Source organism: Opisthorchis viverrini (genome assembly GCF_000715545.1).
Source record: "Opisthorchis viverrini unplaced genomic scaffold opera_v5_140, whole genome shotgun sequence".
NCBI lineage: Eukaryota > Metazoa > Platyhelminthes > Trematoda > Opisthorchiida > Opisthorchiidae > Opisthorchis > Opisthorchis viverrini.
Window position 1 is genome coordinate 1,217,122 of NW_008751796.1, and position 27,741 is coordinate 1,244,862.

General features: G+C 46.7%; 1 protein-coding gene across 1 annotated transcript in view; it reads right to left on the bottom strand.

Annotated features, from left to right (window-relative positions):
- The window catches only part of T265_06636 (hypothetical protein), a gene marked incomplete at both ends in the record, with an annotated part of 30,465 nt that extends 4,029 nt beyond the window's left edge, over window positions 1-26,436 (bottom strand). The window contains 6 exons of the mRNA XM_009171949.1: window positions 989-1,169; window positions 5,421-5,828; window positions 8,949-9,172; window positions 12,311-12,432; window positions 22,996-23,042; window positions 26,009-26,436. Of these exons, the coding sequence (XP_009170213.1) occupies window positions 989-1,169; window positions 5,421-5,828; window positions 8,949-9,172; window positions 12,311-12,432; window positions 22,996-23,042; window positions 26,009-26,436 (1,410 nt within the window). The remainder of the gene's footprint in view (window positions 1-988; window positions 1,170-5,420; window positions 5,829-8,948; window positions 9,173-12,310; window positions 12,433-22,995; window positions 23,043-26,008) is intronic.
- Between the last annotated feature and the right edge of the window lie 1,305 nt (window positions 26,437-27,741).

Sequence of the window (27,741 nt, forward strand, 5' to 3'; positions counted from 1 at the left end):
TAGACAGGGGAAGTCGAGAGGCAGAGGTCGGGTTCGAACCACCGACCTTCCGGTCAGCAAATTCGCGCTCTAACCACTGGGGCCATCTCGCCGTTTCATGAGGTTTGCCCCTAGTACTCCGGAACTAAGAAGGATGGGGAAGGCAGAGTACTCAGAGCCCCAAACAGCAGCGGTCCGTATGGCTAGCGCATACTGGCGGTCTCAGCAGAAATACTCAAAAATAAGGCTAATGTTGCGAGACGTATACCGCACTTGAAAGGTACTTTTGCGCTGTTCCGTAAATCCAAACGGTTTCTAAGCGTAGAAGCTGGGGGCGAAACAGGTGTTCAAACAGCATTGGCCGCAAAGCCCATAGTAACAACTGATCAGCCATTAGACTCATCGTCGTGCACGAACACTGTGGTTGGTGCACGACGAATACGAGAGTCCTGCTCAGGAACCGTTCGCCATATCTGTCCCAGTTCTCAACCAAGGAGGCTTCCATCTGTAGACCAGCCTGATAAGAGTAAAACTGTGCTTAGTATTCGCGCATCCCGAGTTGCTGAAGGGCACACACCTTCACATCGTGACAAGATCAACTTTGTCCGAGATAGAGTTCGCATTGCCGCGGAACCATCTGTTCCGCCAATAATACTATGAGAGTTAGGTTGATTGAACGGGTGTTAACTGTTTCGGTTTTAGGACGAGAAAGTCCATGATTCGAGACCTGACTTTTTGGCTGATTTGGCCCAGCCGCAGACTACCTGACATTCGTGCTTAGGACGGGTTTCGCGGTAGGAATTCACATGGTGAGGCTACAGATGAGCGGTATGCTCAGGGTGTGCGTACATACGAATTCAATAAGAGCCAGTCAAGTTGATTGACGGGATTTCAGTGAATCAACCTGAATTCTCCGAGTACGAACACAGACTTCACCAAGAATATCGAGTTTTACCCCAAGACGGTCAAACGGATGCCATGTGGAATACGGTGAGATGCAAGAACTAACCATTGCGACTCCTCTCAGTGACCACTGATGGAACGACCGCAAGCAGCGAGAGTAGGCTTCTGTGGCTGCCACACTCAAACTGTCGTCCTGCACTGCCCCTCTTCTGTCCGCGACATCGTCAGGGGAAGGAGGTGGAAGGGTGAAGAGCAAATGAAGGAACTCGCGAACAAAGTTGAGCGACCTGTGAAAGTAGCCGGAAAAAAAACAGATTGTAAGTGAAGTTGAGACGACCGAATGACGCGTCGGAACGGGATTTCCACACCTCATGACCCGAAGAACGTAGTCTGAGAGTATCTGCTACCTCGGTAACCCGAGATAGTTTTATTCACACAACACTGCCTTGAACTTAAAAACTTACTATAAGGTACTTGATAATATGCTCTGAATTCACCAAGCTTTCATTTCGAACGGGTGAAACTTTTAACCCAAGCACAGGTAAGCTTTACAGAAACTCTGCCACAGAACACTTACGAGGCCGTTCACAGTTACGTTACAGACAATTTTACTTAACGGGTCGACTAGTGAGCACCCGATTCGGTATATAAAAAGCAGTACAATTGAGCGAGGTATCAGCTGATTAGCGCGAATCTAGTTCACCTCGCCTACTGCATCCAGCTTGATAATGCGTAATCCCAGTGCACGTGACTCCGGTAGAATCTCATTTGACTATCTAGTCAGTCTATGAAACTCACATCGCGGTTTCAGGGGGGCGTCACACCATTGACCACCGAATATCTCACCGAATTCCATTGCTGAGTGTAAAAAGTCCGTTGGAAAGTCGTTGACCATTGTATGAAAATGACTCTCACAATGGGAAATTGTAATTTCCAACGAAGAACTATGGTGATCTTCCGAGAGACCATACCGTGCAGTCTCGCATTGGAACCGATGGCATGCAGCTGAAACAAACTGCATTGAAGCGTGGTCCGCAACGAAAGCTAAACATCGTCAACCTGACGAGATCAAAGTTTGAAGTCAAACAATCATTTCAATTTCCACACACGATCAAAATGGCAGTGCAACAAACGATACAATGAAAAAAACAATCGAAACAATCAGTTAGGTACCCGTAACGGTTAGGCGACAGACCGCTGACGTCAATAAATCTCTGGTGAGTTAAACGTGTACGGATAATGAATCGTTTGCACAGACAGCCGAGTGTTTTCGGTCCAACAGACTCTGGATAAAAGTGTTTTCGCCTATTAGGGTCTAGAGCAAGAAGCGAATGCAAATAGCAGCGGCATCAGCTGGGCTTAAGGGTCTATGACACACATGAATTTGTACTAAGTTACTCGGTAAACAATCCGGTTCAATAACGTGATTTGAAGTAATCGAGGACTCGAGAACGGCACTTGAGATGCTTTTGTCTTTCTATAGAGGAGAATGTCGGTAGCTCAGGTAGCCTAGATGGTCGTTGGCTTGTTCGCTGAGCTGGGCAATTTGATTGCAAACGTTTCATCACCAATCGAGGTGACATCATCAGTGCGTTATTGGTTGTGCGTTGAGTCAACCACTAACCCACCGCTACGCACAACTACGCTCCCCAATAACGCACTGATGATGTCACCTCGATTGGTGATGAAACGTTTGCAATCAAATTGCCCAGCTCAGCGAACAAGCCAACGACCATGCTTTTGTCTCTCCACCACGCCGGTAGGTACTTTGTTAGCCCCCGCGTCAGCGGTTTCGTCGTCTGGGGAGGGATATACTCAGCTGAACACCGAAAATGGAGTTCAAACACGTACATGCTTACCAGTGTCGGTCCGTATTGAAGAAACTGAAAACATCATCAGTTGATTGGTGATTTCGATTATTAGTTTAAGGATAAGCGGCACGTAAATATCTCACAATCAGGTAGATGGTGCGTTTTAAAAATCGGGTGCCTTTTTGTACATGCGATTAAATCGTTTGGACTAAGGTTGCAAGAACGTCATTCCATAGTTTGAACCGAAGCACTAAGATCTGTAGAAAGATAGAGCATGATAGCTATTCACCGTATCGTTGCTCAAAACTTCATCAAAAACTCATCGTCACTGTATTACCTGTCGAAATTTCACAAGGCTGTTTACGATGGTCTCACAGTTAGGTTGCTTGCAAGCCCCTACGGAGATTTGAACAAAAACTGCTCGGCCAATTTGTTTGATTACCTCTTTGAAGAGTTGCGACAAACTGCACGTTTAAATTATACAAAATAAAATCAAAATAAAATCGTTCAGCTGTAGCACCCTTTCGGTGCCTAGCTGCCATGACAAAAGAAGGAAGCACGAAGGATGGGATGCTGCCGGGCTGCCCAAGCCTAGACAGGAGCCATCAAGATACTGAGGCTGGGTTCGAACCCGGACCTTCAGGTCTGTAAGCTGGCGCCATAACCAAGGTACCCAAACCTGGACAGGAGGAAGATTAGGGTCCTCGACCAAAGCCTTTGGCTCTAAAGCTTGACCACAAGACAGCAGTATTTAGCGGAAAGGCAAGAGCATTATCATTTCTATTGAACAAGTCGCCACACATGTTCGAATCCCTGATCTGGAAAGCCAGGTGTCCGTGTTGGTCAGATCTCTAACGATTGACCAACCTGCGAGCGTCGCATGGACAACCCCAGTACAGGTCAATGAGAGGTACACAAGCCGTCGCATCATTGTAGGGTCGTCTGTTCGTGACGGACCAGACTCTGCATCGCTTATTTTACGTCGTCTTACGAACACGCGTGACAACGGGATCCGAAAATAGCAAGCAGGATTCTGGCGGGGAGGAGACTGAGTGTTAGAGCGACGACATGCATACAGGCGCCCTAAAACCTTGTTATCTCTTCACTTCAAGAGTGCGTTCCATTCTGTCGACTGGTTAGTCCTTTTCAACATGCATGTGCGATAGGGTATGCGCCAGAATTTATGAGTGCGTCACCCGACCACCTCGAGGGGAGTACATTTTAGGTCTTCGAGCACCAATGTCTCAGAACTACAGCTGGAATAAACAGGAACTAACGAGTTCGCAATGAGGTGATCAGGATACGCGTTTTCGGTTAAGCAGAGGGTGATTACCTCGAAGAATGCATTCAGCACTAAAAGCCAGGGTGGCTGGGCCATTATGCTCCACCAGCTCCGCGTTTCCGTCAACGCTGGCTTAGTCTGTGATCATAGAGTTTCTCAAGTGTTATGAAACCGTTCATGAATCCCTACTCCAGATCCGGGTGTGCCATTTTGGGTAACCTTGAAACCCAGAGTTCCATCAGAAGTAGGTGAGTTAAACAGCACAGGTCGTATAGAGACAGCTACGAACGACTATCAGAGGCAGTGCATATGGTTGGCCGTAACAGTCTCTAAGCATCGTTGTCGCGTAAATTATGCACACAAGAATAGTAAGGATCAGGATATAGGGTTTCGACCCGCGAAACGAAGAGGGACGATATCACAGAACACGTGTTCTGTGCAGATGCAGCCAGCGGAACGTCCTTACTATACGTTGCCACAAAATCTTACTTCGACGTGATCGACATCAGGCCGGTCTGGTTGGTTCTTACGTCCGTTATTTTGCAATGATGACCGACAGTTATCCATCATCCTGATAACGTGCGGTGTACTTCTACGGAGACCAGTGATCCACATTGCAGAGTAGAGGAATGGAATAAGCCCCGGAGAACTTGCGAACCCCGACGTAGATTCTATCAAACATGGAAGTGCAGTTGAAGAAATCGGTACGTGACTGGTGGTGTTACGTGCGCGAGAGGGCATAGAAGAGGGCTCCTAACGGGTTCGGTTCGTGAAGACGCGATCGCGGGTAAATTCGTCCAGGGTCTACCCTCAGCGATAAAGCAGATGGTCATCCCAAATTGATCCAAAGGGATGCAAGAGATGCTAGACGAGATGGCTCAAGTGGTTAGAGCGCGAATTTGCTGACCGGAAGGTTCGTGGTTCGAACCCGACCACTGACTCTCGACTACCCTGTCTAAAGCTTGGGTGACCTGGCAGTATCCCAACCCTCGTGCTTCCTTCCGGTAGCATGGCAGCTAGGCACCGGAACGGTGTTACAACTGAACAAAGAGATGCTAGTGTAGACTAGCGTAGACACTAAGGAAGATGACTACAGCCGGGACTCCCTACGCGGTCGAGCTGGACCATTTGTGGTTGAACAGAAACTATCGACCGAAGCGCATGACGGACATGTTTTGATGTGCTCCAGCGGTAGGAATTTAATAACAAAGGCAGCATGCTGTAAAAGAGCCGAAAAACCTCCGATGAATGAAGCAACGGATCACATGTATGCTAAAATTCTTGTATCAGCGTGCTCCCACTGTTTTAGTGAACAGCGTAGTATACAAAAATGAGACCTCTGAGAACTCCGTGAATGCATGGTGTAATCCGGTTATCAGAAGAGCGACCCGATCGACAACCAATCAACGCAATCGGGTCAGCCAATTTTTCGAAACTGTACTCACCTGGACAACCAGAGAATGGCTTTGTAAAAGGAGGCTGCATCCGCTGTTCTATCATTCTTCAGATCGTTCCTGAGTAGGGTACCTATACTAATCGTCGATGAATCTGGCGGCTCGCATGGTGGTTGATCATGGCCATTTTGATCTCTCGCGGATCTCTGGCTCGTATAGACCTGAATGGCCATCTCCAGACGTTCGAGATTGCCCAACAAGTCGGCCTGGACTTGCTGTAATGCGGCGAACGTCCGACCAATCATTGCGTCCGTCGCTGAGAAGTCAGATATACGATCGAAAATGCGGAAAAGAGAACGGCAAGCCTTGGCAAAGTCAAGGGCGGAGAGAAAATCACCCGGCAACTGACTGTTGGACTGGTCTAATTGAGCCGACATATTCGGACGCAAATCTACAAAACTAAGCAGGAAGTTGAGTAGGGATGACTAACGATCCAACGCTAAAAGTAGGACAAATAGATACAGATGAAACGAGACTGGTGAGCATTCACATAAGGCAGAAGTGCTGTAGTCAGACAAGCAAACTAATAGAATGGGAAAATGAATACTCATGGACGATATAAGGTTGAAGATGAAAAACAACCGTGACCGGTGATTACCTGAATTTCATGGTTGAGAAGAACGTCTTGTGTAGCCTGTTTGAACGATTTGAACGATACAAACTGGGATTGACGCTCGGGCTGTTCATCGTTCCGACGGCCGTAAGGCCTGCCCTGTCTGTCGGGAACCAAGTGTGCAGAGCACTATCTGTTCTGGGATAGAAACAGAGGGGAACGAAAAATGAATTGGTCATAAACCACATCTACGGGAGCTTTCCAAAAATCGCCCCTCATTCAAGAACTCAAAGGAATTCGGGACCATCCATAGTAAAAAGTAATCTTAGACTTTTTATGTCAGTGAGTAGATATGAGACTGGGAGACAGGATCACTATCAATAGGGAGAAAGAAAAAAAGCGTTCAGCTGTAGCACCCTTCCGGTGCCTAGCTGCCATGCCACCCGAAGGAAGCACGAGGTCTGGGATACTGCCAGGTTGCCCAAGCCTAGACAGGGGAAGTCGAGTGGCGGAGGTCGGGTTCGAACCACGGACCTTCCGGTCAGTAAATTCACGCTCTAACCACTTGGGCCGTCTCGCCCCCCTCAATAGAGAGGACGCAGTTGCCTTCCCGATTCATTCAGTTTGGACAGTTTTTTTTTACAAGCTGGATGACGAGAGGAAGTGCGAAGGGGGCTAATGCTGTTGTTCCTCTGGATACTACATATAATCACCGACTCAGGAATACCCCGCTTAAGCTTCAGATATTTGAAAGTTTGAATCTAGACTGAATGTTTGCGGAATAGACTGGCCTTGGAAAGAAAAACTTGCGCCCGAACCACAGGTTTTACCGGGCAAGGTAGCCTCGGAATTGTGAAATAAGTTTGACCACCATCAGTTTGTTGGATTTTTGGATACATTCTGAACGGAACATGTGAGTATCCCACTAATACAGCCTTGATAAACCGTTTCAAATCAGTTGGGCACGCTTCAAAAGGTACGTAACAAGATTGCGTTTTATGCCTTCCCCCCTTGATATCGAGCCTCCCTAGCGTGGGTGAAGGGCAGGGAAGATACCACCATGTTAATGTGTTGAAACAAGGCAATCATTTTCGGGGGTTTGAGATATATTCAACCAATCGCGAAAAATGTTTGCTAGAGTAGGAAAAGTGCTGACAACACGTTTGGTAACTCGTGTGATCAGAATGCTGAAGGCAAGTGCCCAACTGAGCAGAACATGCGTTTGGTAGCCAATTCACCGGTAGCTGGAATATGTATTATTCTATGATACCAGCATAATCAGGGTAAGGGCGGTCCTCATCAAGCGCGCTGTTTCAATAGCTGTACGGATTCCACCCCCTCCCTTCACGTTATTTCTTGTCTAGAGGGACATACCAATCGCGAGGAGCAACACTAAACACCATGGACACGACGAACTAGCGATGACGGATATACACATCACACACAGACAGAGTGCAACGTTTTCAAAACCGTCTACATCCAGTCGAATTACACCTTGTAAGGTTAGGAACCAATTCCGTGGTGTCTTGTTGGGAAAAGCATATTTGTAATCACCCAGGAGCACTAAGTAGTGAGATATTCGGTGTAAACATGAGGGAGAACAGGACTAGAAGGAGGGATAGAACCCGGACCGTCAAAATGGTCGTACCCATCCCTTGTTCCCTCAGTAGATAAAAAAAATCGTTCAGCTGTAACACCCTTCCGGTGACTAGCTGCCATGCCACGAGGCCTGGGATACTGCCAGGTTGCCCAAGCCTAGACAGGATAAGTCGAGAGACAGAGGTCGGACCTCCCAGCCAGTAAATACACGTTCTGACCACTTGAGCTATCTCGTTCCCTCTCAGTAGATAAGAACATCATCTCATTGGAGAACCAAACACAAGAATTCCGTAAGCTGTTTCGGACTTGGTAGCCCAACTGGATTTTTGGCCCAGTTGAGTGAACTATCCCATTTGTACTGTAAGCTGCTACTAATGGGAAGTACTTGCATTCAACACACACGTTCAACATACTGCTCTCGAGGCATTTTGCTGTCATCGACGATTACGTAGGGGATGATGGTATGCGTCTTGGGGGGCTTCGGACCGTTCTGATCATATGGTGAAAAGGTGAGATCATATTCGTCGAGCGCGAACGGCTGCAATTGGTATGGTCTGACAACTCCAACTGATGAACTTAAAGCAATATGAAACACGTGTTTTGGGCGACAATATCACACAGATCCCGACCCCTCAACTGGCGTCGGTAATTCAATGCTTGCTTCATACTTATCGGGCAGAGGAGTTATAGTACATTGCGTTGTACACAAAGGTTAACATGCCAGATGACCTTTGTATGAGGCGGTTACGCTAAACACGTCCAAAATAAAAATGTGGTTTGAAAAGAGAGAAGGAAGAAAAGTGCGGGTTCTGTCTGCCTTCCAGGTCTACGTTGGCCACAGATATGACGAGGTAACCTATGTCATCTCTGCTCTGTCAAGTTCCATCCCGATTATCTTGGTTAAGCACCTCGAGTCACTTTGGAAGACTGGCGTTAGGTTGTTGCTCATCTAACGGAACTGACACGGTCAGAACCCTGATGACGGTAACTGATACCCTTACATTGAAAGCCCTGATAAATCTTATACTGTTATCCAAAATGGTACGATGACCGTAGCCTTGAACGTGCTTCCTCTCTCTCTCTCTCTCTCTCTAGAAGGTCAACAGCACGTAATTTCAGACCGTTTGGAAGCCCGACAGGCAACGATGGGGTGACTGTGAACAGGGTAATTCCATTCATTGGTACATCTCTTAAACTTGTCAAATTCATTGTACATAGTGTGCCACATGGTCAAATGGTAGAGTACATAAAACACAAATGGGCAATTGTCACTTCAAACAAGGAATAGTGTATACAAAACAATACTTCAATAAATGCGTCGTGTGTGTCATAGAAGGGTTCAATAACTCATGGATAGACAAACATACTTCCACGACACGGGTGAATGACCCGCACTGGGTGGACCCACAACGCTCCCACGCACAAACGATTGTGGACTGGGGAATCCAGACAGTGGGTCGTCGGCAGATTGCGCAACCTTACTTCCACTAAGGGGAGCGTTCGTTGGTTGAATTAGGGACATCAGATCGTCGATTGTGGCGAGGAAGGTGGTGCATGCAGCATTCAGCGTACCGGTTATTTCATCGATTCTCTGAAAGCATGGAATAACGAGCTAGGTATTATTGACCAATGGTACCTAGAAACCCATGCCTATCAAGTGAAAAAGTAAGGACGATGTAGAAAAGAATGCAGCGGCAGGAAAGTCAGACGGTGTTTTGTAGGTATGACCATAGAGTGACAGTAGAACAGCGCGATCGATTGTGTCAATTTGGTGCTGATCTTCACCCGCCATCCGCGCACACACACACACACTACGTATCAACACACGGAAAAGAAAGTCCAGAAGGAGAAAAGAATCAACTGAATGTGAAAGCAACCCAACAGTGAGAAATCTCAAGAAGCAAAACCATCGGCGCACACATGGAAACACAGCAAATACTGAGGGTCAACTGGTGGACAAGTGACTTGATTTCCAAGAAAAAAACAATAACATGAAAGCTAGGGAAGCAGAACTCGATTGCCTGACAAGAATATCAAGCGCCACACCATAGCAACACAAGGTCAGCACCAACCGATTTTCAAAGCGCCTGATGCCAAACCTGATCACATGACAGAACCTCTTGGCGTCACTGACAGACCTTCGAGAACTCAAAATTAGTATCCACCAGGATAGCAACGTTTTTCGGACAGGTCTGTTTCATTGTTCACCTGAAGTTGCTCGTGGAGAGTTGGCTTGCTAAAGCGTCTTTCTGCTTGCAGTCGGCTAAGCAAGTGAAAGCAACTTTAAACAACATAGCGTAATTGTTTGTAAGAAGCGGAAAACTAGGTTCCGTCCCACCCCCAAAAATCACCTAACACTTCTGCTTATGAAGCAGAAACGCTCTGGTAGCCAAACTGTGTCACATCGAACTGCATGGCACCACAAGCCAGATAGCTGTCATTATTTATTGAATTTTTCATTCACAAGTTGGTGATTTGTTCACAATCAGTGAATGTGTGAATGGCCAGTGGGTGCATCACCTGAGCGCAGCACGAAACGCGCTTTCAAGCGAAGCAATGCGCTGACCTTGTATACACCTTGTATACATCTGAAAGGTGATACAATCGGTGAACTTCGCTAGCTTGAATACATTGGTTAGGGATGCACTTTTCCAATCGTTAGACAAAATATTACAAATGAGCTGTACAGTCTTACGATAGATTAAAGGTGAATTAAAGGTTTACGCACTCAACTAAACAGTGCTCTAACAGATGACCTAGTTCCATGCAGGACAAGCTAATACGCAACCTCCCTAGAACAGCTGATCTCCAAAGTACAAGCAGACCGAGGATCTCCATGATTTTTTACTGATCAAACTTGGATTAATCAAAGACCACTGAAAAAAACATGAGTAATGCGTTTACCTAATTGATTCCATCTGTCACAGACGAACCGGTTGATTATCGCTGGACTTTGCTTTGATTTTCTGGATCCCTCCGGCTTGTCTTGAGTACGTACGAATGTGGAACGACAGCTTTGAATCAGATCGCGATCGACAATGAGGCTATTTTGGATAACAAAAGACTGGTAACTGTCTCTCATGGGTCATAGCTTGTTGCCTTGTTCAGGGGGTTTTCTTATTCGGGGTGTCCTGAACCAGAGGCTAACTGCATGTCAGAGGTGGCCTGATGCCACCTTTCTTTACGCCTGTGCTATATCCGTATGCTTGTCGATTGGAAAATGCACAGATTTGGTCCGCGTCCATACAAACGCCATAATAAGATGATCATTTTCCGTCTCAGTTTCATCTACCGCAATCGAGAAACGATCCCTCACATGGTCAAATATGTGGCAAGGTTATTTGCGGGCCAGTGCGAGGGTTGCTGAGTGGATGATAAAGACCAAGTGATACACATGACAAAGTCCAGAGTCAGTTGTTAGCCAAACTCAAGCACGATCGTATAAAAATCATATCATCTAGCTGTAGCACTCTTTCAGGGCCTAGTTGCCATGTCACACGAAGGATGCACGAAGGCTGGGATACTACCAGGTCGCCCAAGCCTAGACAGGGAAGTGGAGACACAGAAGTCGGGTTCGAACCACGGACCTTCCGGTCAGTAAATTCGCGCTCTAACCACTTGGTCCATCTCGGACGATCGTATGGACACAAGCGGATAACAGCCATGAACATTACTCAATAAGCAAACTATTGCCTACCTTTCATAAATGTTAAAAAGTAGACAAACTGGGTAGTATTGCGCCGGTGGGGATTCGAACGACGCGCCGTTTGGAAAAGTAGTTTCGGTTTTTTTTTCAAACGACACTACTCCGTCGGTTGTTGAAAGCGTGTCGGCACCTCAGCACCGCTTTCAACCTGTTTACAGGTGCAAACCAGTCGTATGCAGTCATAAGATCGTATGAAAAAGGAAGGCACGGAACAGGTCGATAAGTTTGAGATAGTGAACCGTTTCTTCCGAAGTATATTCTTGCCTGTCCTCCCTCTCCCTCTCTTAAGCGATTTGCCTTTGTCAGCATTGCTTTGGCCGATTTAATCGCACGCTATACAAGTAGCAAATACATTTTACCACGAAACTAGTAATTTGGAAAAATTACAAAGAATGAAGAGGTGGACGGTTGAATTCATGGAACAATACGCAAAACGCCCCATAGAATCAAAGAATAAAAAAGGGCCGAAAAACGCTTCAGCTTAGGAAACTAGGATTGCCCATAGTAATGCAAGAAGAAAAATTTTATGCATCGGTGAAAATGTTGAATGTTGAGAGAGAAGTGGTTAAGTTAGAGGTCTGAGTTTTCTGAATGATGGTTCAAGAAAAGGAGGGGAGTTCACCATTTATTTGTCTCAAACACACTATTATATGTAGTACATGCGAAGTAAACACCCCTTTGAAAGGGTTGTGAATCACACTGACGAGAGACGATCCATGCCCAAACAGGAGTTCCCTTTCACGTGAAAGGAAAGCTTTCATACGACCAAATGTACTCGGCTCCTCATAAAGACAACTTTGCAAACAAAACCGAGAATCAAGGTCATGGTTTGAACCCGACTTCTACATTTCCACTTCCCCTTGGGCAACCTGGCATGGCAGGTAGGCATTGAAAAGCTGCTACAGCTAAATGGAACAGATATCCAGTGGCGACTGGGGTCTAAACCTACCATTGCCAATGTGGGATGACAAAGAGTCAAGTGAGAAAACCAAGTCAGAAACAGTGCAAATGAAGAGTACATACCGCCATATTTGGTACCACGCCAACTTTCAGATGGCCCTGAAGATCTTTGATTTGTTGTACAATTAAATTGTGATAGAGACGTAATTCCGACTGACGTGTGGTGATTGCCTGAGTATTGGATTCTGAAAAAAACACGACATTCGAAGGACACAGGTGAATAACATCGTCAAAATTTTTATGGTTTCAATCAAATGTCCATAAATCCAAAATATCCAAAAGTCGTTATGTCTACAGAATAGGATTCATGAGCTTACGCAGTTGAACTCACATACTGCCTGGGAAGACATCTCTCCCTCTTTCAAGCCACAATAGTCCAATACAGGACAAACCAGTAACACGAAGAAAGGGCGATTAGGCCTCTTGTCAAGGACATCATACACTAGATCGCTGACGAATGGAGAAGCGTGTGAGGGTATCTTATAACGAATGCCCTGGGCTTATCGCGCACTTATCAACTAATCATATCATATAACTCCACGCACTTTCATTGTCCCTGTATTAACGGCACACTTTGTTCTTCCTTGCTTAGGAACTGACATCGAGAATACGATAGTTGCTGTTACACTCAACGGTAACCGAATTGACTACTCCGTGTGATGTGCCTCAAATTCTCGAAAAACCGAATGCTGGTCATTTATAAAAACATGCACACCGTATGCAAACGACATGCAAATCAAAACACGCAGTTTGCAACCTAAATGAGCTCGATGATTGAATGGAACGTGTATCCCGTATACGATGTGCAAGCAACAGGACAAGTTAAGACAAAACGTTGCCTTACCAAGTTCATGAAAAATAACATGAGCACGAGTGTGCAAAACTAACACTTCGAACAAGTTGCCAATCTTCAGTTGTTCGGCTGAGTTTAGGCTTCTGTAGAATGATTAAAAACCGAAAACGACCGCAGTCGCAGCTCCTTGATCGGACACACCCACAACTCAAAAGAGGCAAAAGGTGGTCATTTTAGATGCTCCGCCGCTGCAGTCATTTCACTTAGCAGCGGCTATCTGTCGACTGATGCCGAACGCCAAAGGATATTCTTGAATCGGTGGGGTAACACAAGCAAGACAACCAGATTCCAAAGTACCGGTATACCGAACCCATTCAGCTCGCCTAGACCAATTGTCCAGTTAAGTTCGGCTCAGGTCAGTTTCTTAGCTATGAAGCGTGTACGTTGATTCTGGTTGCCGCAACATCTACATCGTCATTAGTGAGCAACATCAGTGCTTCCCTACCGAAAGGCATAGATCTATGCACACTCTCGAGTTTTGGACGGGTAGGTCGCATGAGACAGTTAGGTCAGCCCTTACACACATTCCAAATGTTGATGGACGCCCGTTACAGCGCAACTGCGTGGAGCGAGTCGCCCAAAAAACAATGATCTGCTCGCGCCAGCTATAGCACCACAGCATAAACGTAAGTTTGCAACCTGAAAAACGCTTCCACTCAAAAACGAGGAATTTAGTCCTACCTTGAAATCCGGACAGGAGGACGATTGTAGTTCCCAACCAAAGCATTCGGCTCAAAAGCCTGACCACTTGACGGGAAATACAAGTGCATTACCATTTTATAGAACAAATCGCCACACACGTTCCAACCCCCAACTGAAGGGACAGAGGGCTGTGTTGCTCAACCCTCTAACCATTGACCAACCTGACACGAGAGACTCTGCAAGTGTCGCACGGATTTCCCGCAGTATGGATCATCGCGTAACAGGGGTACACTGCGTCACACTGCAGTAAGGTCCACGTATTGGTGTTTCTCATACATACAATTATGGCCGCTTTGTAAGGTACAACGTACTCTCAGAGTATTTGTGCAACCTTTGCCCGTGTAGCAGTCACCTGATTTCTACTAAATAATCCCTGTGACAAATCGAGCGTCTTTAGCTATCAAGAGATGGTCCAAGATGGCCCAAGTGGTTGGAGCGCGAATTTACTGGCCAGAAGGTCCGTGGTTCGAATCCGACCTCTGCTTCTCGACTTCCCCTGTCTAGTCTTGGGCAACCTGGCAGTATCCCAGCCCTCGTGCTTCCTTCAGATGGCATAGCAGCTAGGCACCAGGAGGGTGCTACAGATGAACGCTACAGCTGTCAATCATATGAACAGTTTTCGTCTTGCTTTCTCTCTCCCGACCAACCACATTCTGAGGCCAAATTCGTTGCCACAATCTCGATTCGGTTGACCTATTAGACTGAACACAACGAGTTCCAATCAATAGCAGCTGGTCAGGTTTGTGGGTGTTGCTCTCTCGGCCAAATAGTAGGACAAATGTCCAACATTGCACAACAAGGCATACACGCAGAATCGATTCATGCACGCATACCCAGTACTCACGGCATTGAGGTGAATGGAAATGCTGTGTTAAACAAGGTTGGAACAAAATTAGCGACCACAGTGCCATGCTGTCGAGATCTGTGATCCAGCTAAGTCTCCAATGAGGTGAAATAGTCAAGTTTACAAACGGTGCTGCTTCTCAATTCGCGGCAGTCACCCGAGAGGAAAAGGCGTCGCCCCTACGGCCTGCTATCCATAATTCTCCATATTACCCACTATTTCATGCAGGGGTTTCACGGATCTTTCTCATCTGTGGTACAAAAACCAAAGTTAAAACCTTTACGAACAACACCAGATTAGGCAACGTGTCTCTGTGGAAAGGTCACCTACAGAGTTTGACCCTACGGCTTCTACTGCAGGACTAACCATTAAAATGTACCTAAACGCGCTGAAAAAGTGGCCCCTGTTTGGAAGGTGGTCTTATTAAACGGGGACAAATTAAACTGGTCACATTAGAGTAGATGCTACATACTCCATAGAAATAGGTAATGGGGTACCTTAGTTGAAATAAATCGTTTTACACCTAGCAGGCTTTCCCATCGTTGACAACACAACCCGCACACGACCCGGGAATGATTTAATTCATCTGGACAATACTTTCTTGCAACAGTTGGTTGAGATCTATCAGATGTACAACCACTAACCTGAAAATCCGTCAGTCTAATCTAACCATGACTCTTCAGTTGCCCCTGTCTACGATGGAGCAACCTGGTAGTAACTCAGCTATCATGCCTTTTTCGAGTTGCACGGTGGCGTCGAAAGGTAAACGACTGATATTACTATTACCGTCAGTAGTATTAACAAAAAAAGAACTGTCAGGAATTAAGAACAGACTGAAAAATGAGTATCCCCTTGATACCCATCAAACAAAACTTAATCTGCCCAGGTCATCGGTTTTAACCGCCCGGACAATACTCCCAAGCTACAGGCAGCTGAGATAAAAGCACTGTAAAAGAACAGGAAAACATATCAGACCAGATAAAACCGTTCAGCAAAGTGGCTCGGAACTCAGAACCGCGTACGAACTACGCTTGGGTTCCTGGAGTCAAATTGCGGCGCTACCGGACCCAAGAACGTCCGCGGAAAGCTGTTTCATCAAGAGTACGCTGACTGCTGATCGAGCGAATGACGACACGGAGGTACCACAGTCGCTTACACTAGATGCCACTACCATGTGTTGTTGACCTGTTCGGTGGGGCTTCGCATCATCAGTACACTCTAAACACCCGACGCACCGAAACTTCTCAAGGACTTCTATTGGTTTGTCTCTTTCGATCTCCAATCCGAATAACAGCCAATGGGAAACAAACTTATTGGTCACTCACTAAGTTCTCAGGTTAGTTGGCAGTAAAAAGAACCAGACACTTCAAACAATTACAAAAACGAGGTTCCAACAGTTCAACTTGATCCAAGGAATTCGTGTTAAAAATACACTATTAAGCAGATATGGGCGAGATGGCTCAAGTGTTCAGTTCATGGTTGTACGTTGGCTGGGATACTGCCAGGGCGCCCAGACCTAGACAGGAGGACGATTAAGGTCCTCAACCAAAGCCTTTGGCTCAAAAGCCTAACCGCAAGGCAGCGGTGTTCGGCTGGAAATGCAAGTACATTACCTTTTTTCACGGAACACGTCGCCGTACATGTTCCAACCCCCAACCTGGAGGGCCAGGAGACTGTGTTCGTCGGACCTCTACCCATGGACCAACCTGGTATGAGAGACTCTGTGAGCATCGTGCGGACACTCCCCAGTATAGCTCAATGGGTCACCGAGGTACATAAACCTCCACACCACGGTAAGGTCAAGTCTCTTCGTGACGGGGCTCAAGTGGTTAGAGCGCGAATTTACCGACCGGAAGGTCCGTGGTTCGAACCCGCCCTCTGCTTCTCGACTTCCCCTGTCTAGGCTTGGGCAACCTAAAAGTATCCAAGCCCTCGTGCTTCCTTCGGGTAGCATGGCAGCTAGGCACCGGAAGAATGTTACAGCTGAACGGTATTTTTAAATGGGATCTTACTCACTGGCGAATTGGAGTATGTCTGCCAAGGCATGGTACACGTGTAGGGTGACAAATGGCAGGCACAGTGCATCACCAGGTGAAAACTGTTTACTAAAAAACATGAATAAATGTTCCGGTAATAAAATAGCTACGAAATAAGTCGACACGGATAGTCTGATTGAATTTTGCTAAGTAACCGCACATACACCCCTGAGATCTTAGCATCTGACCGCGGTTGCTTGAAAGAAAGAAGTCACTGGTAAGATGATTGCCGGGTTCACTTGTCATATACGGTGTTGTCGATTCTCTTTTTTGCTTTAATATAGAACGCGGTCGCCAGTTTTCCCGCGCTTGAGGGCTCTCGCAAGAGATAGACAAGAGCTCGGTCGTGAAGTCACATTACTACTTCCAGTGCGCTTGACACATCACCATCACTCCATCTGCCGATGAGCCCCAAAAAGGACAAGGGCAATCGTGTGCTGCCAAAAAACTTTCCGGAAACTCTTCAAGGAAATACACTGCGACCTCACGAAACAGAAGAGGCCTTTGTGGCGATACATTCAGTTGAAAAATATGACTAACGAGATATGCAGCAGGAATTCAGTTGAGCCTCCTGCAAAAAGCAAATCAGTGTATTTTAGAATAGATTTGTCACTATGCTGATCTGACAAACCTTGGATATGAAAAGTATGACAACACCGCCGCAGAATGACGTGCTGGCACAATGGGTGGACCCATGCGTATAGGCCTATGCTGAAAAATGAGACAAAGGTTGGAGGTTTCTTATCAATGGGAACTGGCGCGGGGAACAGTTGACACATCAAAACCACTCATTCGGAAAATCGATAAATGTAGCTGAGATTTTGGAAGACATTACTGTCTTTTAAAAGGCAACATGTCGCAGCATGTTAGTATGTAAGACATATAAGGTAGCTACTAACTTGATCGGCAGGCTACAGTACTGAGATGGCAGAAAAAGAGGTGGAACTGTTTCACAGATTCGGATGGGTAGAGCCAACTTCGCAAAAGTTAAATATAAGGGGCGTTCAATTGATAACTACTTATTTGTTAACACGCGCAGCGCGCGACTGTTCACGAGAATTTCACCGGAAGTATGAGAACCATTGCTCAGATTTAGCAGGAAAATCTGACCAGGTCTACTAACATACAAGTATCCGCAACAGTAAAAAAGTAATCGTCCAGCTGTAGCACCCTTTCGGCGACTAGCTGACATCCCACCCGAAGGCAGCACGAGGGCATGAGGTCGCCCAAGCATGGATAAGAAAAGTCGACATACAGGTTCGAGTCACGGACCTTCTGGTCAATAAAATCGCGCTCTAACCGCTGAGCCATCGCGCTTCAGTATCCGTAACAGGCGATCAGCAAACAACGGGTAGTACTCTAGCAAAGGAGCGTTCAGCTGTGGCACCCCTCCGGTGCCTCACTGCCATGCCACCCGAAGGGAGCACGAGGGCTGGGATACTGCCAGGTTGCCCAAGCCCAGACAGGGGAAGTCGAGAGGCGGAGGTCGGATTCAAACCACGGACCTTCCGGTCAGTAAATTCGCGATCTAACCACTTAGGCCATCTCGCTCTAGCAAACAATATGTCACGGCACACATTTCTCACTCTCGATGGATGCATCCTAGAGCACGTTTGGATACGACTTAGAAACATAGTGTCACGAAGAGACTGGACCTTATCGTGGTGTGGCGGTTTGTGTACCTCGGCGACCCATTGAGCTATACTGGGGGGTGTCCGCGCGACACTCACAGAGTCTCTCATACCAGGTTGGTCCATGGGTAGAGGTCTCCTAGTCCTCCAGGTTGGGGGTTGGAACATGCATGGCGACTTGTTCCGTAGAAAAGGCAATGCATTTGCACTTCCCCGCCAAACATCGCTGCCTTGCGGTTAGGCTTTTGAGCCAAAGGCTTTGGTTGAGGACCCTAATCGTCCTCCTGTCTAGGTCTGGGCGCCCTGGCAGTATCCCAGCCCTCGTAAAGCCATGACCTACACAACTGATGATGATTCTATTTATTGACTTCAGTGGGTGGCCATCCTCAACATTAATGAGTGGAAACTTGTCAGCTGATTATCATGATTATGTGACTAGTTTTCGTGATACAGTCGCCCTATGTTTAACTACCAACCGTGCAACATAAAATAGTCACAGCCGTACAACAAGGCCTCTTTTCATCCATCTGGCAGAGACTGAGACAGTTAGTCATGAGTTTGTATGCCGTCAGCATTTGCCTTGAGATATTAGCCACTCTGTGGGTCTTCGTCAAAAAGAATAGGAAATATGAAGAGCCCTATGATTGTTTCCCCTCTCTGACAGCATATTCTAAGGAGAAACGTCAGAGGGGGGATACAATTTCCAGTGCTGTAAGTCGAACGAATAATGAAAATCATAATAATCGCTCAACTGTAAAACCCTTCCAGTTCCTAGCTGCCATGCGTCCAGAAGGAAGCACGAGGACTGAGAGACCGCCAGGTTTCTCAAGCCCAGACAGGAGCAGAGGTTGTGTTCGAGCCACGGACCCTTCGGTCAGTAAGTTCGCGCTTTTAACACCGATCCATCCCAAAAAAGCTAGGTTATCTCGAAACAATAGGCAAACAAAAGCGACTGTAAAAGCATGAATTACCTGTCGTGCGGGAGTCTTCGGATTCCGTAACATTCACGCCAGCTTTACAACACCCAATAGCAACCACCCAACGTTGCCGGTCTCCCCGAGACAACGCTCGTAGATAGAAGCGCTGCTCACCCAATAACAAATCGAATCGTCTCGGGTCTGTCGTGTGGACTAAATGCGATAAGAAGATAACAGTTTTTCTGTAGGAACACAAAATGAGAACAGCTACCAATCAGATCACAGGATGACAGCCTCAAAGAGCCTTTACACCCGCTATTCACTTCTTCTTGAGACTGGTAATAAGACAGGATACCGTCCTTGAGTGTAAACCATCGTTGCTGCCAACCAGTCATATAGTTTGTCCACTTTAACAGAAAGCCTTCCATGGCAGGACGGCCTAAAATAATAAAACGCAATGGTGTCAAATAAGAGGAACAGTACAACGTAGAATATAATACGACACAGCTGAAATGAGTTTTGTAAATCGCAGGTACATCATCATACGGGGTGATATATGGGTTGTGAACCTCAAAGAATAAGTAAGCCACCGCTCAGCTGTAATTCAATCTCGGTAGCTATCTGCTAGGTCACTCGAAGGAAGCAAAAAGAGAGATGTCCTTGTCGTGGTGTTGCGATTCATCAACCTTAGTGGCTCATTGAACCATACTTAAGGGTTTCCCTATGATACTAACAAGACATCTTACGCCAGGTTCGCTCCGGTCGTCAGCCTCGATTGCTGGGCCAGTCAAAGCTTCCTTGGTGTTCGTGAACGTAAGATGCGCCCCAGTGAAGTGTTGCGCGGACAGTTCAGTCCATTCCTGCTCAAAAATGATGATTTCACTTTTTGTCTTAATAGGCCCCTGAAGCTGTTCCCTGTTCCTCTTCCTCTGGCTCAGGTATGCATAACTACTTGTTCCTGCACCTTTCGCCGCCGGTACCAGCTTTTCCTCGTATGCTCGCATTTTGCCAGCAACCATTCGTTTGCAGGTGTCCCCAACCTTTTTGTATTAGTAACGGATATCCAGGCAGCTGTTCTGTTCGAAATGCCACCACTGTCGTCCTAGGTTCTAAACACTGTGACATCCAAGGTGGCGATAAGGAGATATCAGTGGTCTGCAGTTTTTCGCTGCAATTGGCACATAGCTTTATGGAGTTTATCTCTGTTTCCACATCTCAGAAGGCGACAGAACTCTCCCGAAAGTCCAGTTTGACGAGTACCACACAACTTCGTCGACAGCCCACTAAAGGTTTCGCCCTTCTTGGAACTCACCAGGTAGGCACAGCCCCCAAGTTTCCGTCAGCCTTATGTTCTACTTGAAACCGAATTGCGCGAAATTAGCGAAATACACTCATTTGGAAACTAATTTGATTTTTCGAGAGACCCACCTGGAATTCAGCTGAATCTCTCGTTTGTGATATTTCCAAAATACTGAGTGTGCTGCACCAGGCCGCCTCATGTTTCAGTCACTACGATATTCGAGATATCGCGATACATGTTTATTTGTAATGCACTGCTAATGAGGTTGCTGAAAATTCGTAGACAGCCCACGACCGGTTTCGCCCTTCTTGGGGCTCATCAGGTAGCCACAGTCCCCTGAGTAGTGTATTACAAATATACATGTATCGCGATATCTCGAATGCGTAGTGACTGAAGATAAGGCGGCCTAGTGCAGCACATTAAGTGGCCTGGAAACATCACAAACGAGAGATTCAGCTGAATTCCAGATGGGTCTCTCGAAAAACCAAATTAGTTTGCAAATTAGTGTTTATTCGGTAGCACACAACTTATTGTAAAAGTCTTTCTATTGGGGATGCCGGTCATCAACTCCAGTGGAAAAACTGATTGAAGTCATCTACCCACAAATCGAAATTTCGTGCTGCGGGAGGCTCAGCCTTCGGATAAGTCCCTAGAAATCCAAAGACTGACGATGGAATTGTGGAACGTTATGGAACACCATGGAAGTTGCACTGGCTCTGACGGTAATGTGAGTGACGAAATCAACCCACGAATGTCAAAGGTCATCACTATCAGCTCGTTCAGTTGTAACACCCTTCCAGTGCCTAACTGCCAAGCCATTCGAAGGAAGCACGAGAAATTGAATGCTGCCAGGTTGCCCAAGCTTGGACAGGGAAAGTCTAGATGCAGAGGTCGGGTTCGAACCCTTCCGTTTGTAAGCTCACATCTTAACCACGAAGTTATCTCGAGCCCTTATCATCAGCGACAGAACAACATTAGTGTTCAACACTGAGGCGTCGCTGCCGTACAACCATAGATTTTCGGAAAGTTCATTTTGACAAGAAATAAAGGATGGGGAAGGGACTGTGTGATAGCCCACTACAATAATTTCAAGGTGCCTACATCCCCAGACATCCATTCAGACATTCTAATTTGAAGCTGACAACAAGAACGTCATTTATATCGATTGGCGGTCATACCTTGCGGCGTCTCCAACCATGCACAGAGAGGATCACGTGGACCGCATCCCAAAAAACAAGTTTCGTCGACAGTACCCAGACGTTTCCTAATCTCCTTTATACCTCTGCCAGGTAACTAGTTGAACACCTCTGTTTCCACGGAAAACAACACTCTCTCCGGAGAATTAATCAGGATATGCAGTGCATGGACAAACCATCGTGGCTTTTGTTGCTGCCGTTTCAAACGTCAGAATTGTCCTTACCAATTTCCGCCATTTATGACATCAAAAAGGTACAGATTAGTATCCCATAGGGAGCGTATATCAGACTACAGTGCAGGGTGTGTATACGGGTTGGTGTTTGACTGCGATACCTGACCACTTCGAGTGGGGGATCCGAGAAGTCTTCAGGTCGTTGACCACCGAACTATAACTGAAATCGGCTGGAACCATCGAACTCGCAATGAAACGACCAGGGAACTGGTCCCCAGTGGAGATAAAGGCATTTTACCAAATGTATCCGGCGCTGAAGGCCCTATACGGCATGGTACGGGGTATGTCTTTGGGTCCTGGTCCCACTGAAATGCTCCCATTCGACCTGCTGAGATCCTACGCGCCGTCGTCTCGTGGCATATAAAGGGCGAAAGCGGGTGTCATGCGCTATAACGTGGTCGATACTTCATCGGTTGTTCGTCTAGGGGAGGCGGACAAGACATGACTGCACACTAACAACGTCGATAACACAAATCAGCTCCGGTAGGTTGAATGGATGAGATCACCATCCGAATCCAACGGGCATGTAGGTGTGGCTTATCCCGATTCTCTGAATTTTTCCTGATGCCCTGAGGGTTGCGCTTATTGTGCAAATGCTAGAGGTGTACCCTTGGTCAAAAGCCGAGTGGCGCTGGGGAAGCAAACCCTAAGAAATTTCTGTGGAACTCGTGATAGTGTTACTATCATACACTACCGTTCAACCTACTGCGTTCCTGTTAAGTGATGCACTCGTTGCAGGCACCACGGCTGAGGTGGTCAGAAGGCAACCAGCGGTTATCTGAGTAAGCAAGCAGCTCCGAAGCACCTGTTGGAATGTTTGTAACTTACTGTACGCTTTGGACCAAGGCATTTTATCGCGTACTCTTTACAACCATCGACCACATACTAGCTGCGCTTTGCAAACCCAGTTACCCAACTCTGGTACACCACAAATCAAGGTTTCTAGGTCAAATGGATCCTACTGGCTTTATTACAGCGTACAACTCGGGTACCTAAGGTGTTATTGCCGGAGAAGCCCCCGTAACAGAGCACTCACCGTTGGCAGTATGAGGAAATCCGGGAACTTTCAACTGAGATATCGTCCTGCAAATGAAACCCATTTATGGGGAAATACCCAGAAGCACTGAGTCACTTCATCTTCATTTGGAATCGTCCGCAACATGTACCTCACCAAATTCCAGGAATTTCAAACCTGCGACGTACTGGCCAGTGGTCTGAACACTTAACAGTTCTGGCGTGAGCAGCTGATCAGCAATGCGATTAACCTGTCCTTTGATCAAATACCTCACCAAGAGGTCATGTGTTCACTGGCTCCTAAAGTGACGATTTCTCAAATGGAAGTTCCACTCGTCGTGTGAATTATTTAACTACTGAGCAACTTTTGAATTTTTAATTAAGCATCCTTATTGGTTCATCTCACTTGGCTGGGATGGTCTCCTCAACCAAGACAGAAATAAGTTGGAGAAACTAACCAAGAATTCTGTCCCGTAGAGTCAGTAGGTGTGTCAGGATCAGTATTTCGATGAAACTTGAAAGATCAAGGACAACTGCGTATTTCTGAGGCTGATAGAGGCCACAAGTTTATTATTCAAGACGGCGTTTAGGGTCCGGATTGAGCAATTGCAGGCCAGACAGATTGTTGTTAAGAATACGCAACCCAACGGTTCATGCGATCCTGAATTTACAGAATTCGACAGGGATACGAGGTCTTCGGCAACCTACTGTTTAGCGAAAGCCAGCAGATGCTGCGCGCAGACTTCATTCAAGGGTTGATTATAAACCCTCTCAGTGCAGTACAGGACTCAGAAAATGATGAAACAAGTATTAAGATTTGTCGAGCCAGAAATAGTTGTTGAAGGTAAACATCACTCATCTCAAGCTTGTATAGCAACGGGGATAATCAGTTTTATGTCAGAATGCTAGGGCCCAAATAATTAACTTATTATCAAGATGAATAAATCGCTATGAACTGGGAATAAGTGGGAAACATATCCACGTGAAAGGACGCAGAAGACTGAAGGTCTGTGGTTAGTTAGTTACTTATCTTGGATTCCGAGACAAACGCTAGAAGAAATCGAAAGGGACGATCAATAAGCGTAACGTATACGCAATCGTCAAAAGTTCAAGCGCAAGCACAACGATATTCAACACCATAATCTAACGAGTGGGTATTACTATAAAAACGGATCTAGGTTATCCCACCCTTCGGAACGTTCTGTGTACCCTCTGGTTCCAAGCACATGCTGTGGGAAGCGCATTCATTTGACGTTGTTCTAAAAAAAATTTAATAACATAAACTATAGGTTGTGGAATTTGCACTGACTGACGGCATGGTGACAGACAGAGTTGAAGAACGTATATCAAAAACCATAGTTGTGACTGCCAATTTGTACCATTCGGAGAAGGCGTGCCGTCCGGTCCAAAAGGGCACACGTACCAGATCGCAGTGTGGGGTGCATCGCTGCACGGTTGCAAGAGTTTACCAATGAAGGAGCATCGGAGATGCTTTTAAGTCGAGGGAAAGCGGGATGACTCAATTGCTGGGGGGTGAATTTGCTAATTGGAAGGTCCGTGGTTCGAACCCGTCCCCTACTTCTCGACTTCCCTGGGCTTGGGCAGCCTGTCAGTATCCCAGCCCTCGTACTTCCTTCGAGTGGCATGGCAGTTAGGCACGAAATGGTGCTACAGCTGAACGAGTTTTTTAAGTCCGACCATCTAGAACAGTAGCTCGAATCGCTGGAAAATGAGGCATTCTCTCAAGACTCCAAAACCTGCAAGAATGTTTGCGGCAACGAAGGAATAAATGGAACTGATGCAAGTTAAGCGCTTTTAGATTTTCGACTATTTTACCCAGTCGAATTGTCAGACAGAACGATCTGTTAACTCCAAAAAGTTTGCTCCAGAAGCCCGTTTAAAGTGATAGGAGTAGATTTTACAGCTTCTGTCGATACAACACACATCACCTCGAATTTGATTGACGAGTTTTCACTACCAGTCACTTACCCGAAAACTTCAAACGCAGTAAGCGGCTGTGTGACCAAAAAAGTGATTGAGCCATGGAACAAGTCCACCGAAGAAGTACTTTATTCAGAATAACCGTTGGCTTCTTCAGGGAAACCCTAACAGTTCTCGAACCTGACTAAAGCAAGCGACGTTTTAGGTGAATGAAAGTGCAGAGTATTAACCGACACGGCAGTGACGCGAAAGATTTAATTTGCTCAAGCCGAGTCAGCAGGAGACCAAATAAGTCGAAAAATGAGCACATCCTGTCCTACGAAACGAGCGACCTGAGATTAGAGATGCCCTAGACAACAAAGATTCCGGCGCCGCTGATTGAATCCTGTGGGGTTTACTCAACAGTTGCTGCATCAACTGCTCCGTTGAAGGCTCAGTCAGAGCATGCGCCACAAACACGATTCGCATGACGGTGTGGTTACTAAATGTGGACCCCCGACGTGAACACTACGTAAACGGATATTAAGGGAAGGATGACAGAAAGAAGCCTTCGTTAAGATCGTGTTGTCGGCCACAGGTGGTCGGTGCAACGACCATTTGGCATAACCTACACGTGATTGGTCCTCCTGGGGAACACCGACAGGCTGAGTTCCGATTGGATTGTTACACAGGATCGAGGCTTTCGCCCAAGCTTCCCGGGTTAAGTTTGTCCTTATCGTTGAGAAGCATCTGTTCGGCTGGAAGGTATAAACGGAAAGGGCGTAACACTGCTCTCTGTTCTTCACGGATTCACAGCTTAACTGAGGTCTACTACATCAAACTAACAGGAAAGTAAGATTAAGGATCACCACTCGCCAAGTCAGTTCTCAGTGAGGGGCGGTATGCCTGCCAGCGCGAGGATTCGCATAAATAAATGCCTAATAGTGCTTTAAATTGGGTTCTAGAAGGAGCGCGGACAACCGTCGGAGGAAGGTCATTCCAAGCAGCTACTACCCGAAATGAAAAAAATTTTGTCTAATGAATGTGTGTGCCCTGAGCTTTAAAAATTTTTTACTATGTCCCCGCCGGGTGTTTTCTGGGTCAACGGTAAAAACCTATTTGCCAAGCTTTGTTCAAACAGGGCGTGAGTAAGAATTAGGTCCCCTCGGAGGCGACGGTACTCCAGGGGAAAGAGATCAAGCATCGCGAGACGCGTTTCGTATTCCACGGATTTGAGGCCGGCAACCATTCTCGTAGAGGCCCTCTGGACACGCTCAATGAGGGTGACGTCTTTCGTAAGTCCTGAGTAGACAACTTGGTTGGCGTACTCCAGGAGCGGTCTGACGTAGGCCCCATAGAGTATTTGGAACTGCATGCAAGTAATACGGGAGAAGGTGCATCGGATCATCCGTAAAATGGCGAATGCCTTTTGGGCCGATTTCTCATGGTGCAGTGAGAAAGATAAGTTTGAGGAGACCCAGATGCGCAAATCCTTTTTGGCATCTATCCTCATGATGTTTTCTGGCCCCTTTTCACCATGCATAACAAAGGCATTCGCTGAATCCCCTCCAAACGACATATGGACACACTTTTCATCATTCAGAGGAAGGTGTCAGTTCAACCACCACTGCTTGGAGGGCACTGGAATTGGAACTTCAGGATTTCAGTTGGTGCGCGAAAAGTAGACATAAACTCACAAGAACGTCTGGGAGGTCGTTGACGTATATCAGAAACAGGAGTGATCCCAAGACGGGGCCTTGAGGAAATCCAATGGAGACCGGCGCTGGAGAGGAATAGGTCGAGCCTATTCTCACTCGGAATAATCTTTCTGATAGGAACGCCTTGATCCAGCGAAATTTTTCCCCTTGAATCACGTAAGACTTGAGGTTGTTGAGCAGCGGGATGTGTGGGAGCCTATCAAACTATGGCATCCGATATAAGTCCTTCGTCCTTGGCTTGGGTTAAGCTGTCCATAAACACGAGCATGTTTCTCACTCAAGAGCGGATTGGGAGAAATCCGTGTTGAGCTGGAGATATCAGGTTGCTGGAATTAAGGTGATCTAGGATGGCTCGCTTCAGAATGCGTTCCATCAACTTGCACGGCACGCTAGTGAGGGTTATAGGCATGCCGCTGCCAGGCGATAGTCGGTCACCAGTTTCGTAGATTGGCGTGACAATCGCTTCCTTCCAAGCAGAGGAAAGGCGGCCTTCGTCAAGCGACTGACGAAACAGGATGAGTAAATGGTTTGTCAGTGTGGAGGACGTTTCTTTCAGGATCCCTCGATGGACCTCGTCGGGCCCCAACGCGCAGAATGGGTTGATCTTGTGCAAGAGTTGACGAATGTCCTCCACCGTGAAGACCAAGCCGGTTAGAGGCCGTTCGTAGTTTCGCCTTGACAAGTGTGGATGTGACGAGGATGCTGGGGCTGAGTATAGACACGCATAGTGTTTTCTGTAAGCCTCAGATACCACTTTTGGGTCATTTGTCGGTTCTCCGTTTCTGTCCCTCAAGGTGAACGCGGATGGCTTGTTTCTGCGATGATGTCTCATGTAATTTAACAGTACGATTTTGTTTTATCGAGTGAGGTCGAGAATGGTGGCTTGTTTTCGTATTTTCCACTGGCGGATTCCCGATTTACAGCGGTTCCGCATTTTACGGAATGCCAGCACGATTCCCCAACTGAAGCGGCGTTCAAAAGTGCTTTGAACTGGGCACAAGATGCGGCGCGACTAACGGTCGGAAAAAGAATATTCCATGTACTAGCTACCAAAATTAGAAAAACTTTTCTAACAAAAGTGTGCGCAGTTAACTTAAAAATCTTCCCACAATGTCCCGCTGTGAGCCATT